This window comes from Bos indicus x Bos taurus, chromosome 15 (assembly GCF_003369695.1).
Source record: "Bos indicus x Bos taurus breed Angus x Brahman F1 hybrid chromosome 15, Bos_hybrid_MaternalHap_v2.0, whole genome shotgun sequence".
NCBI lineage: Eukaryota > Metazoa > Chordata > Mammalia > Artiodactyla > Bovidae > Bos > Bos indicus x Bos taurus.
The window spans coordinates 58,513,768-58,528,475 of NC_040090.1; the positions used below are offsets into that span (position 1 = coordinate 58,513,768).

Consider the following 14,708-nt stretch of genomic DNA (forward strand, 5'->3'; position numbering starts at 1 on the left):
ACAGATAGAAACAGGGTCAGAGCTCAGGGCCCCCTGAGCCCCAGGTCACAGACGTTTGGCAGCTCCACCTCAAATCACATCAAACGCAAAGATGCATCCCGGTTAAATTGGATTGTTTTGCTATAAAGTTTTTTTTTTTTTTTAATGATTTTCATTTTGCTTTTGAAATTACTAATGATTTAAAAAAAATTTTATCTCATAACATTAGAACCTCTATTTCTTTTAAAGCCTTAGATTTTTAGAGACAATTTAAAAGCTTGTGGGTTCTACTCCCTGAAATTTCAGTGCCCAAAGGGGCCTCCTGGCCTGCCCTTTCTTCCTGTTTTCATTCTGCCTATCTCTGATAGAAGATTTGAAACAATTTATGAATCAGTGCTCAAAATTGACAGCAAGAGGTGTGTGTGTGAGAGTGTGTGTGTGAGAGTGTGTGTGTGTACAGAAACACACAGCCACGTATGTGAGTTTCCTTTTCCAGCAGGGACGTTTGTCTACATGCAGATAATGCAGAAGCCCTAAATAAGAACTCAAGAAGGACAAAGTAGTACCCACCAGGTGCAGAACGACTTAATCCGTGTGTCTACTCTGTAGCTGGCTTTCTAGTCCCCTGGCTTTTTCCTCCCCTCCGGAAGGCAAATAGACAGTCGTCTTTCTCACATTCACTAACTCTGTGTTTTGTTTCCCAGCTCTGAAGGACAGCAGGTTCCAGCTGCTGAATTTTTCGAGCAGTGAACTGAAAGTGTCGCTGACAAATGTCTCCATTTCTGATGAAGGAAGATACTTCTGCCAGCTCTACACTGACCCCCCGCAGGAAAGTTACACCACAATCACAGTCCTGGGTAAGGAATGCATCAGGGCTTGTCCTCGGAGATGAGAGGGGTAGCACTTACTGCCAGGTGGCTTCCAGCAGCTAGGAAAAGGTTAATGGTAAATTTTACTGTTTTAGGAAGACTCACCGCCCATCTTGCTGAATTTTAAAAATAGCCTATTTTACCAAACACTCTAAGGAATGGCAATCAGCAGGCTTTATAGATTCCACCTGCTCTTGGGTTTCAACCCTCAAGCTTCAGAAGCAAAGATCAAGAGAATTTAGAGCCCTCAAATGAATCACTCACCACATGCAATGTCATTGCTTCTAACTTCCAGGATTTTTTTTCCTTCTGTGCAGAAGAGGGGGTGATGGGCTCCTACATCTGCACCCTGTGGCAGAGCTCTGTGATGAAATCCGCTTAATGATTTTTCCTTCTGAGTTACATCTCGTTTAATATTGTTGATCTCCTTTTCTTCGGCTTGACTTATTGCCTTGTTTATTGCTCATACTCAAGATGATGCTGTAAAAATCATACCCCATGAACACATACTTTGCCACAAATTGCAACCATTGGACAGAAAAGAATGAAGAGCTTCTAGGGAGAGAAGGCTGATACTAAGCAAGGACTGTGGACTGGCTGTCGGGTACACTTCTTCCTCTAACAAGTTGAGTGTCTTCATTCAATGGCCCCAAACCTTTTTGGTACCAGGGACTGATTTCGGAGAAGACAGTTTTTTCATGAACTGAGGGTGGAGGGGGATGGTTTGGGGATGATTCAAGCACATCGCATTTATCGTGCACTTTATTTCTGATCTAATGCTGCCACTGATCTGACAGGACGTACCACTCCACGGCCCTGAGACTGGGGACCCCATCTTCATGTATGATCACTAGGTTGTGACTTTCAGCAGAATCCCGGCAGCCAGGTTTCCATGTCTGTGTTTTGACAGAATGAGCAGATATTCCTGTGGTAAAGGTGGTCTGAATTAGTCACCTTTTAGACAAATATATGCTCCAGTACATAACACCAGCTGTTTTTGAAACTGAGTTTTCAAGGACGTACATATAACAAGAGGCAAGATCTCTGATTTACACCTTTGGGAAGATGATGAATCAAAGTCTATTTGAGGCAGCAGACTGCAGCTTTTCAGTGTAATGATATGAAGATTAAAGGGGAAAGATAAATATGAAGGACGTTTTTGCTTAGTGTGTGTGAACATGTATGTATTTATGGATGTACGTATTAAGCTGCTGCCTCATTGCTTTATTTAAACACAGCTGTAATAGGGAACATTTTTTTAATTCATTGAACTAAAATGTATCCCTAATGCTTACATATATGTTATTGATAAGAGGAACACTGATTTTAGAAAGTCGTGTTTTATGTCCAGCCATTCTGCTTCCTCCGTGGTCTGTGTTTGATGGTATATATATATTTATCTCTAATTGCACCTTTGATCCCTTTTAGACAGACAGAAATAGTAAGTGTGGAAGGTTTGGCTGGGATGACTATTTTGGTATTTGGCAGATGCACCAAAAGTTTTCAGTAGATGTCTTTGTTTGCTTATTGGAGTATGTCAGTTCAGTTCAGTTCAGTCGCTCAGTCGTGTCCAACTCTTTGCGACCCCATGAATCGCAGCACGCCAGGCCTCCCTGTCCATCACCAACTCCCGGAGTTCACTCAGACTCACATCCATCGAGTCAGTGATGCCATCCAGCCATCTCATCCTCTGTCGTCCCCTTCTCCTCCTGCCCCCAATCCCTCCCAGCATCAGAGTCTTTTCCAATGAGTCAACTCTTCACATGAGGTGGCCAAAGTATTGGAGTTTCAGCTTTAGCATCAGTCCTTCCAAAGAACACCCAGGGCTGATCTCCTTTAGAATGGACTGGTTGGATCTCCATGCAGTCCAAGGCACTCTCAAGAGTCTTCTCCAACACCACAGTTCAAAAGCATCAATTCTTCAGCACTCAGCTTTCTTCACAGTCCAACTCTCACATCCATACATGACCACAGGAAAAACCATAGCCTTGACTAGATGGACCTTTGTTGGCAAAGTAATGTCTCTGCTTTTGAATATGCTATCTAGGTTGATCATAACTTTTCTTCCAAGGAGTAAGTATCTTTTAATTTCATGGCTGCAGTCACCATCTGCAGTGATTTTGGAGTAGGTCATTAGCTGCCTAACCTTCAAATTGACTATATTCCCTTTGACCCACCATTGTCTATGGCATGCCCACAGAAGAAAGCTAGATGAAATATACTTAAGGCATTTTGAATTTTCAGAATGTTTTGTTTCATATACCTTTAAGTATGAATGTCTTTATTTCAAAGAAAGAGATAACAATAGATATTAGCCATCTTGCCTAGGACAAAGCACATGATGAGAATCAAGAATTTTAGAGTTTGAAACAGACCTTACTCTTCTGGCTCATAGCTCTGGGTCTTCTCGTCTAGGTTGTTTTCAATAAAATCCTGAATGTTGCTGTTTCAAGATTTTCCCTCTGAAGGTAACATATTTTGTTTGCAGGAGTGTATCTGGTCTTGGCAAGCAGTTCCTGCCTGTCAGTTTTCAGTACTTGGTACATTTGTTCCCAGACCCACTGGATCGGTCCAGTTGGACTGAATACACCCAGCACTAGACTTTTGAGAGGCATTATGTCTGTAATTACTATTACCACTCCATTACTATTGCCTGGAAAATCCCATTGACTGAGAAGCCTGGTGGGCTACAGTCCATGGAGTCGCAAAGAGTCGGACACGACTGAGTGACTTCACTTCACTTCACTTCATGTCTGTAATCCTTTTGGAGGTCTGCTTATCCTAGAAGTAATACATTTCTTGCTTGTATTGTTTAGAAGCATTAACTTAAAGGTACTTGAAGGCAATACTGGTAGACGCTCCTTTTGCACACATAATGCGTTCGTTTAATATTCCTTCCACTGAATTTATTCTAGGATTCCTTGATGGAGTCAAATTGTTATCATCAGTGCTTGAGTCTTTCATATTCCAAAATCTGACAATTTCCACTGATACTCATGTATTCAAAGCTTCCTTCTAAGGTTTAGCATTTTCAGATATTATAATGAATGAAGAATGATCTATTAGCATCATCTTCATTTCTATCTGTGGTTCTCTGAAAAGGACCCCATTTGTACTTACACAGCTGTCAAACTTCTTGATCGGTTGAAGATGCTCATTTTAGTACATGCATCTTTATTAGTCGCTTAAAGCTTTCAGCATAATTATAAGACATAGAGATGGGGATTTGTTAGTTACTATTATGTTTATTATCTTACCCCTGTAAAAACTTAAAACTCTTCTATGATATTTTACATGCATTTTGGTGCCTTTTAGGATATTCATCCACTCCCTCCACTTGTGATGAGTTTGTTCCTGTCTCCAGATCATAGTGTTATTGCTTAGTCATGTCTGACTCTTGGAATTCCATGGACTGTAACCCACCAGGCTCCTCTGTCAGTGGGATTTCCCAGGCAAGAATACTGGAGCCACCAATTCCTTCTCCAGGGTGTCCTCCTGACTCAGGGATTGAACCCGTGTCTCCTGTTTGGCAGGCGGATTCTTTACTGCTGAGCCACCTGAGAATCCAAAGGCATCGTTGTGTAGGACTCTCTTCATACTACTATTCATAAGAGGAGATGAACAAGAGAGAGAATATACTGCTTTATGATTAATATAGTTACTGATAATAATCACTAATATTATTACAGTCCTGTCCTTCTAAGATTAGTGTTCACTCTTAAGATTCCAGGAACAGGAGAATCTAATTATTTTAAAGGGTCTTAGAGTGAGATTCCACATACTGATCAGCTTTAAGGCTCCTCTTTGTTGTAATTAATGTGGCTCATCTTGATATTGCTGATTTTTTTTTTAATGTTGTAGGTGTAATGTTTATAATTAGCACTCATAGATTTGAGGTTAGCTAAGAAGAACCTCGGCATTTCTCTGCTATTTTCTAGTATTTCCCTCTCTGTGACTTTTATTTGTATTTCCATCTCTATGCATCTCCTTACATATATCTTTGGTTATTTTCATTAATGGCTGCAGTTTTTACTAAATGCGTCTGTTTAGTGTACCATGTATAAGTGTATTCTCTGGTTAGTAGCAGTTTTAATTCCTTTTTCCTTATAAATGGATTTTTATACTTTACTAACCTCTTTCATATTTGAATAGACATTATGAAGTTAAAGGGAAAACGGGAGAATGAATAGACCAAAATAAACTTTAAGATTTTCTTGTCCAAACCCTCTTTTTCCCTCAAAAGATACACTTAAATAACCTCATATTTTCTAACTCTTTCTTGCTTTAAAAAAATCTGAAAGAAGTCAACTTCATAACTGATATCAATGAACCATTCTGACTCACATTATTGGATTTTATTTTGTATTTGTATACCAAACAACCCCTACTATACTTAACTGTTTATTCTTCTAAACTAAGTAAAAATCAGAAATACTGCTCACAATCCTGAGAAAACTGTTTATGGACTTGGAAACACTCATTCAGCCGTTTCTCAGGACGCTCTTCTCAACAATAAACAAGTCCTTTATTTTTCTACACTGGTCATATTTTCCAATACTTTTGAAGTTTTCCACATGTTTACCTCACCTGTCAAGGAAAAGGTGATGTCAACTTTGCAGAAGCAGCTAGCATTGGTACAGGAATTACCAGGAAGGGTTAGGGAACTGTAGATTGTACCTGCTGCAGTAGAGGAAGTAATACCAAACAATGGGTGATCCAGATAAGGATGCTGCCAGTCACACTCTCAGCCCCTAAACAAAATCTAAGAGACATTGGTAAATTTTCCTCTGGCCTAATTTATATGTTTTTGTTGTAATTTAGTCACTAAGTCATGTCTGATTCCTTGTGTGACCCCATGAACTGCAGCCTGCCGGGCTCCTCTTGTCCATGGGATTTCTCAGGCAAGAATACTGGAGTGGGTTGTCATTTCCTCCTCCAGGGGATCCTCCTGACTCAGGGACTGAACCCATGTCTCCTGCACTGGCAGGCAGATTCTCTACCACTGAGCCACCAGGGAAGCCCTGATTTATACCTGCCCGTCGCCACGTCCTTGCTTTGAGTCCCTGGACGTTACTGGTAATGAGAAAGAACACACACTCATCCTTGTGCCGATCTCCAGCTGATGGAGAGAATTAAGTCCTGCTTTCACTAAGAAACACCGCTGAAGGTGAATTGTCAGTGGCGGTTAGAAGGAGCCTGTGAGGAGGAGACTTCGGGATCACGAAAAAGAAGATGACGGGAAGATACCCAGGAACACAGAGAAGACAGATAGCTGACCAACACTGTGTTTGAACATTAATGCCCTCAAGACCCGATGGTTGATACTTGCTGGAACCTTTCAACAACTCCTGGATCTGTTCCCCTCGGGAAGATTACCAGAATGACTGTCTAGGTGTTTCCCCCAAAGTTATCCATGCACACTGGAATTGTTTTCATCCCTCTATTTTATTTCTGCCTGGACCTTGAAAAGAACTAATACTGTTTGACTTTCATCCCTACATTTGTTGAGAAGACATTCGTAACTCTTTTACTCCTTACTTAGTCCCTTTTTGTCTAAGCCTCTTATTCTCTTCCTCACAGCTCACTGAGACCTTATTTTCTTTAATCTCAGACAATCTTTTTGTCTGACATTTGCTCTAACAATAACATTTTTTTCAATATTCCCATTATACTTCACTCAGAATTTAGTAGTATTTGTTGGCCCTACACATCTAGTCTCTCGATACATCTCTTGTGTACTCCATATCAACCATCTAGGTATGTGTATTGAAAATCTATAACCTACCTGATTGTCATCTAGGAAGACTAAAGTGCATTGAGGAAATAACTAGCTGAGGCCACCCCATTCACCTTCTGTCTCTTAGAATACTGGCAGACATGCAGCTCCAAATTGGATCTTTGACTGTGTCTCTTTATGCTTATTTTTTCTTAAAATGTAAACTAGGGTAGTTCTTTGCCATGTTTAACTACTCATTGGGGCAATGTCACTTTAGCAACACATCCAGTTGAGCAACCGTGTTAGTTTCCTGTTACAAAGGGAAACAAAGGAGAGGCTTGCTTTTGCTCTGACGGTTATACTCCCCCCCGCCCCCCATCTATCTTGCTGGGAAACATATACAACAAATCATTTTCCTTTTCCTTTTCCATCATTCGCTATAGGAATTTTCAACTGCTTCAATTCAGTGTAAAATTCTTCCTGTGGGTAGAATTTTCACATTGGACTAGAACAGTTGGAAATCCCAAATACATGGTTTAATCCCATAATTTATTGAAGCTGTATCAGAGATTTATTATTCAACTTGATCATCAGGATGGCATGTTTATACATATTTAATTTCTTGTTTCTCTTCAGAGTTGAGAAACTTATTAATCATAAGTCTTAGAACCATCTTAGCTTATTCATGGTGGTCAGGGCACAGATTCTTAGATTCAATCCGCTGAATACAGTATTCTCCTGATTTTTATTTCTAGAAGCTCAGTTGTAAGGTAAGGTTGCACCGTATGTGAAGCTTCCCTGTCACCTCACTTTCAGAAAAGAAAACATGCTTTCTTCATCATTACCATCATCCTACATACTTCATTCAGCCTTTTAAGCCCCAATATTTTGTTCTAATCATTTTATTACATATATGTTTAATAGGCTTAGAGAAGGGTGGTTTTCATTCTGAAGATGAAATTTACTTACAAACTCAGTAATCCTTTTCACCTTTGGTTTCCTAAAATCTGGAGCTTTGGCTTTCAGCGTATGGAAAATCATTGCAAATTAACTGGCATTTCCTATATTACTGCATCTTCATAGCTAACAGATTTTATTACTACACCACCCATCAGAGGTCATGATCATATTCTGGACTTTATGAATAATTTTAATTGAATGTAACTGGTTATGAAGCACATCTATGGATGTCTATGGTGAATGATTCTTTTAAGGGACTCCTTGTTTTAGATCTTTGCTGGTTGACTTAAGAATCTTTCATATGAAGAGTGAAATCTAAGGGTTGAATTCAAGGAGAAATATTCTTTTCAGAGACTTTCAGATAAAGAGGATGTCAGTAGTGTGATTTCCTCTTATTTTTTTAATCTGCTTCCCCTGGTCAATTTTCTAATGACTGATTGATAACTAACCAAGTGTCTATAGAGGCTTCCCTGGTAGCTTAGATGGTTTGGAGACCTGGGTTTGATTCCTGGGTCAGGAAGATGCCCTGGAGAAGGGAATGGCTACTCACTCCAGTATTCTTGCCTGGAGAAGTCCATGGACAGGGGAGCCTGGGGGGCTACAGTCCATGGGGTCACAAAGAGTCAGACATGACTGAGTGACTACCACTTTCACTAGTGCCTATATTTTTATAGCTTGGTCACGCATAACTTAGGAGCAGAAGACTCGTCGTTTTATCAGATAACTTTAGACACAAATGCTAACTTAAGCGATTTTACATAACTTTATTTGATGATGACTTTGTCTTTCTTCTGTTCCCTGCAGTGGCAGTTCGTTTTAAATTCCCAGCAAGAATGTCTATTATTTATCTCTTTTTCTTAAGAGCAATGGTCCTAATTTCTAATGAATAGAAGAATATGCCCAGAAATAGATTCTGTGTTTAAAAAGGATATGTTTAATTTGTAGTCCCACCACGTAATCTGATGATCGACATCCAGAAAGACACTGCGGTGGAAGGTGAGGAGATTGAAGTCAACTGCACCGCCATGGCCAGCAAGCCAGCCACGACCATCCGGTGGTTCAAAGGGAGCAAGGAGCTCAAAGGTAAGACATGGATTGCCCAGGACCGAGGAAGCCAGTTCCCACTTGGTCCCAGAAGGAGTACATCTTTGTGGACTTAAAAGCAAACACAAAACACACCCCAAAACAAAAATCTATGTACGGTTGGTCATCAGTTACTAAGTGTGTCTGAGGCCAGAGTGTAACGGCATTTTATTGTTCTATTAATATCCTTATTCTGTTGTTTTGAGGGTTCATGGTGATATGATGCTTGGTGATAATAAGCATCTACGTTGCTAGATGCTTACTGAAAGGCTTAGAGAGAACCAGACCCATAAACTATTGGGTTGGCCATGAAGTTCATTTGAGGTTTTCCGTGAATGAGATGTTATGGGAAAATCCGAACAAACTTTCTGGCCAACCCAACAGCACTCTCTAGACCAGTTAGAATCACTGAGTTACCCTCTGAAATCAGACTGGCCCTGACTGTACCCTTAGTTCTCCTTGCTTTTACCCTATGACCCAGAGTAGATCAGGACCCCAAACTTGGGTTGTACATTGGGGAAAAACAATGCATAGCACTTTTGGCCATAGCGAATACCAAGTCATTGTAGTATCTGTTGGCTGTTTTGACAACCTCCTTTCCTGCAACGGTGGTTGTGCTAAGTGGATGAAAAATTTATCTTAACTGTAAACTTGGAGGCACCACCGTTCTTATGAAATCTGTAATTCACTTGCCCATGTCAGCATCCGGTTCTTTTGCAAGGTTCTGATTTTGTGCTGGCAACAGAGGCGGCTCCATTAACCCTGCTTCCGTTGTCTCTCCCTCGGCACTGGGCCATCCAGATCTGCTTCCTGGATCCTTGGATACCTGCCCTCTTAGGCACTGCATTGGCTGAAGGATACAGCTAGTCCCCTCTTGATCCTTTTTTTTTTGGTCAGTTATCCTAAGTTTCTCATGCATGTCTGCATTCTGATTCCTTTCTTTGCAAAAGATTGTCTTGCAAATAGTACCCAGAACAGAGGACTCGGGCTGAACACCCCTGCCTGGTCATTTGACAGAAATGCTTGCTGTGTGCCTCAGTTTCCTCTACAGTGGAGATATTAATGTTTACATACCTTGTGTTATTCTTATAAAGATGAAATGAGTGAATATTTGTAAAACACAGAGCTGATGTCTAAGCTGAGGTAAAGTGCTCTCTATGTGCTTGTTAAATAAATAAAGAGTACCAGGAAGAAAAGAAGTCCTTTTAGAAAGGGGATATAAAAATCTATATCTAGAAACAGAAAAATCTATATATAACGGCTTAAGTTTCAAAAAGCTTGCTCTGTTTTAATCTCCTGTTTCCTAGGTATGGTTTTTGGAAGGAAGGCGTTTCTCATTTCCCCTCTGCTTTTCTGTCTAAGTGAACTGAGCCATTAAATGTGTACCGATAAGTACAAAACATTAAAAGAAAGTTAATGGTGCGCCATGTCCCAGGGAGTGCTGAGTTCAGGAAAAGGGCCTGCTTGGCCTATTCATCCGATCCGGAAGCCTCCTCCCTCCTTTTTCGGGTGTTCTTGGACGTGGCCCCCTTCTGGCCTGAAGCCTGTATCTCACTTTGCTCTGCCCACTGCCGCTGCACTTGTTGGGTTCCTCCAGAAGTCTCCGAGTTTAAACATTTCAATTACAGTTTCAATTACGCCAATCCATCTAGCTACTTTCCCTCTTAATTGTTGCTGATGGGGGTGGGTGAAGAGGGTTGTTTATATCTCTACTCCAATTGAATTATTTAAGGATGTGGATGATGTCCTGGAATTTTTAAACTGCACGACAGCCTAGTAGCTATGCTAAGTTCAGATGGTTGTCAGGGAAAAGAAGTGCTTCTCTTTCCCTCCTCCCAAATGCCTTGAGCAGTCAGATGTCAAAATGGGTCAACTTGCAGCTGCCTTTTCGTGGGAGATTTTTAAGATAGAAGCAGCATGTATTTAAATAAAAACAGTAAATAGTAGGCTTCCCTGGTGGCCCAGGAGATAAGAATCCACCTTGCAATGCAAGGGACACTGGTTCAGTCCCTGGTCAAGCCCTGGAAAGATCCCACATGCTGTGGGGCAGCTGAGCCCACGCACCACGACTACTGAGTCAGCACTCTAGAGCCTGTGCTCCACGACGAGAAGCCCACACATCACATCGAGAGAGCAGCCCCTGCTCACCACAACTGGAGAAAGCGGGGGCACGTAAATGAAGACGCAGCACAGCCAAAAATAGAAATAATAGTCAATAGTATGTGGAGGTGATTTTATCTTAAATACTTTCCCATGAGGCTGAAAAGTAGGAAATTATCTTTTTATCAGTTATGTACCCCCAGATTACCCTTATTCCAAGTGACTTCCATTATGTGTGTTTGTTAAAATAGTGGGCCCACGGAGGGAGGGGGGGATATTTAAGAAAAGAGTGAAATTGACTCAGCTCTGGTTTCCTGGTATGTTTCCTGTCTACCCCCGCCCCCCAGGCAAGTCAGAGGTGGAGGAGTGGTCAGACATGTACACTGTGACAAGTCAGCTGATGCTGAAGGTGCACAAGGAGGATGACGGGGTTCCAGTCATCTGTCAGGTGGAGCACCCTGCTGTCACCGGAAACCTGCAGACCCAGCGGTACCTGGAAGTACAGTGTGAGTAGCTGTCCCAGTCCTCTAGCTGCGGTGACAAGCAGCCACAGGCTGGTGGCTCATAAACAACAGAAATGTATTGCTCCCAGTTCTGGAGGCTGGGGAGTCTAAGGTCAAGTTAACACCATGATCTCGTCCCAGTGAGATCCCTCTTCCTGGTTCCTGGCTTGTGCCTTCTGGCTATGTCCTTGCATGGTGGCAGGGCTAGAGATCTCCCTGGAACCACCTTCATAAGGGCACTAGTCCCACTCGTGAGGGTCCCACCCTCCTGACCTAATCACCTCCCCAAGGCTCTACCATCACACTGGGGATCAGGATTTCAACATACAAGATTTGGTGGGACACAAATACTAAAACCATAGCATTACCCAAGTATTTTATTCTGAGGATATAGAGTAGCAGTTTAAAAAAAAAAAAACACACACACACTTCAGAAGCCACTTATTAAATACATATGTTTTTATATAGTTTAGATAGAATTTTTATCTTGTTGTCTTCGTAGAAAAATAATCAAAGGATTATTTTACTGAAACACTGCCATATTACAGAATGCCAATGAGGATTTTGAAAATGCTACATTTAACCCAAATGTAAAACTTGAAAATATTTCCAATCTGCTCTAGCGCATGACTTAATTAATTAAATTTTGTGAATATTGACTGTAATCATTTCTATGCCAACTTCAAAATCTAGGGTAATTTCCACCCCCTGGCTTTATTAACCCTATCATAAGTGCTGGATTTTTTTATAGAAGGGATTTTATTCCCAATGAACATCAGCATCTTGTTTTAAATTGCACATTCTCTTCCATTTTAGCTTAAATTATACTGACGAGTTTAAAACTGGAACTCTTTGGGATGGGTGCCACAGTTTTGATGGCTTCATCAATAAAAGCTGGATCATGATAAGTGAGGTCTCTCCTCTCTGAGCCCTGTCTCCTCATCTTCTCCTCTGGACTCTCCTACATATGGATAAGAATAAGGTGTTTTTTGCACACAGTTCTTCTTGCACTGAGGTTGTGGCTAAGTAGTCAACTTCTCAACTTTTTATCAAAACGCTTCTGTAACTTGACCTCTGCAGATCCAGGTGCTATTTGAGTGTGCTTAGTGAAATGTTACAAGAGTTTGATTGGATGACAGTGACAGAGCATTGAATAAAGGAAAAGCGTTACTCTCTATGATTATTTTATTAATCTTCTAGGCCTGCCATAACAGATTACCTCAAATTCAGTGGCTTAATAAACGACAGACATTTATTCCCTCACCATTCCAGAGGACAGAAGTCTGAAATAAAGGTATTGGCAGGGCAGACTCCCTCCAAAGGCTCTAGGAAAGGATCTTTCCTTTCCTTCTGTAGCTTCTGGTGACTCCAGGTGTTCCTTGGCTTGTGGCCACATCACTCCAGTCTCTGTCTGCATATTGACCTAGCCGTCTTCTCTTCTCTATGTGTCTCTTATAAGGACACTTATTGGACTTAGGGCCCACCCAGATAACCCAGAATAGTCTCAATTCAATATCCTTAGTTTAATTACATCTGCAAAGATCGCACTTCCAAATAAGGTCACAGCCACAGGTTCCAGACATTAGGAAGTGGGCCTATATTTGAGGGGCCATCATTCACACCCCCTACAATTTTTATCATTTATTTAAGTTGCAAAACAGGGAATGGGGAAAATTATAAAAAGTTGCTTCTACCAGGCTATCCCACTGCAAGCTACCCTATGAGCCTGGCTCAATTTAACATTACATAATGCAGGTTTTTCTTGTTAACTCATTTCATCTACTTCATTATGTACCTTCATTATGGGCATCATGCTTATAATTTTTATATCACTAAAACTATTGTGGTGTAATGTCCCTATAATGGGAAAACAGAAATGATCAGATATTACCTAAATTGGCAGATAGTAGATTTCTTGTGACTTGGTTAATATGTAATTCATTTAAGCAAACTTAACATCCATTAACTTTCCTTGTAGGGGCCCATTAGCTTTAATAATGCATTAGCTCTTTTGTGAGACTTGAGTAGCTATTCACCCAGTTCCCACCCCTAAACTCTTACTTTCCCAGGGCGTCTTCTAAATAGAATATAGCCCCACCCACCTAAAAAGTTATACTCTCTCCCGAATGCAAAATATTTCAAGCACTACACCTCCTACCCCTTGGAAGACTTGCTAATGATCTTTATAAAGCCTTTTCTTTTGAAGATTCAAGTGAGATTTGTCCTTCTAAGAAAAGGAATAAAGCTGCATATCTGAATCCATTTGACTTCAATCTTACAAAGTCTTGCTAGCCCTTAACTGCAGGAAAGTGACTGTAATGCCTTCCTCAAATCGAAGACACGTTTTTGGATCCTTTTTAGCTCTAACATGGCACCTTTTTATGGGAGCCTGCATTCTTTTACTCGGCATAAGCCATGTACACATCTTATCCTTGATATTCTGCTTCTTGGAATGTATGTGAGGGAAAATGTCATGTCTTTTTGTGTAAAAGAGGGTTAAGAATTACAAAGTGTTACGTTAATCTGAATGGAATTCATAGTCTGGTTTGGCACCTTAAATAAGATGCTCTGTTCTCAAGAAGGTCACCTGGCCGTTCTTTACCTGCCTTCCTAGAGCACTACTGAAAAATCTGCCCAGTCAGCCAGAAATTCCTTAAGTAGCATCTTCAGACATGATCAGAATTCTGTACTTCATTACCTACCAGCTTTACTCTGCTTGAACACCAGCAGCTATGGATAACAAGAAGCCTCATGCTTCGGATACCTAAAGCATTCAGTCACTGTGTGCTAGAACTTTCTCATACCTTGGCCATTGGTGTTGGGGGTTCAACTCCATTCCTCTCATGGTCGCCCCCACTCTACAGACAAGCCACACCATATCTGGATGGCTTGAGAAAAGAAGAGATACTTGAATGCATAAGATTCAGTAGCCAGTCTTCTTGGGTGGTGAATTAGTCCAGATACTCTGTGAGGAGTAACATTAGACCGTTATTTTTTTTAATTGGAGTTCATGGATTTCCCAGGTGGCTCAGTGGTAAAGAATCTGCCTATCAAGCAGGAGACTCTGATTCGATCCCTGGGTCAGGAAGGTCCTCTGGAGAAGGAAATGGCAACCCTGGTATTCTTGCCTGGGAAATCCCATGGACAGAGGAGCCTGGCAGGATATAGTCCAGGGGGTAGCAAAAGAGTCAGACACAAATGAACGAAAACAACAACAGCAATTGTTCATTTACAAGGTTGTATTAGTTTCAGGCGTATACCAAAGTGAATCAGTCATACATACGTACATATATATCTCTCTCTACTCTGTTTTAGGTTCTTTTCCCATATAGGCCATTACAGAGTATTGAGTAGAGTTCCTGTGCAATATATTAGGTCTTTATTAGTTCTCTATTTCACTGCAGCACTATTTACAATAGACCATTATTTTTTTAATTGGCCCAAACCCTGGCATCAGCAGTTCTTAACCTTTTGTGGATCATTGACCCCTTTAAAAAT

At 41.0% G+C, this 14,708-nt stretch overlaps 1 protein-coding gene across 12 annotated transcripts in view; it reads left to right on the forward strand.

The window, feature by feature from the left end:
* The window catches only part of CADM1 (cell adhesion molecule 1), a 352,382-nt gene that overhangs the window by 285,113 nt on the left and 52,561 nt on the right, over positions 1–14,708 (forward strand). For all 12 annotated transcript variants that reach the window (XM_027563669.1, XM_027563671.1, XM_027563673.1 and 9 more), the window contains exons 3-5: positions 684–836; positions 8,470–8,607; positions 11,055–11,213. In XM_027563669.1, the coding sequence (XP_027419470.1) occupies positions 684–836; positions 8,470–8,607; positions 11,055–11,213 (450 nt within the window). The remainder of the gene's footprint in view (positions 1–683; positions 837–8,469; positions 8,608–11,054; positions 11,214–14,708) is intronic.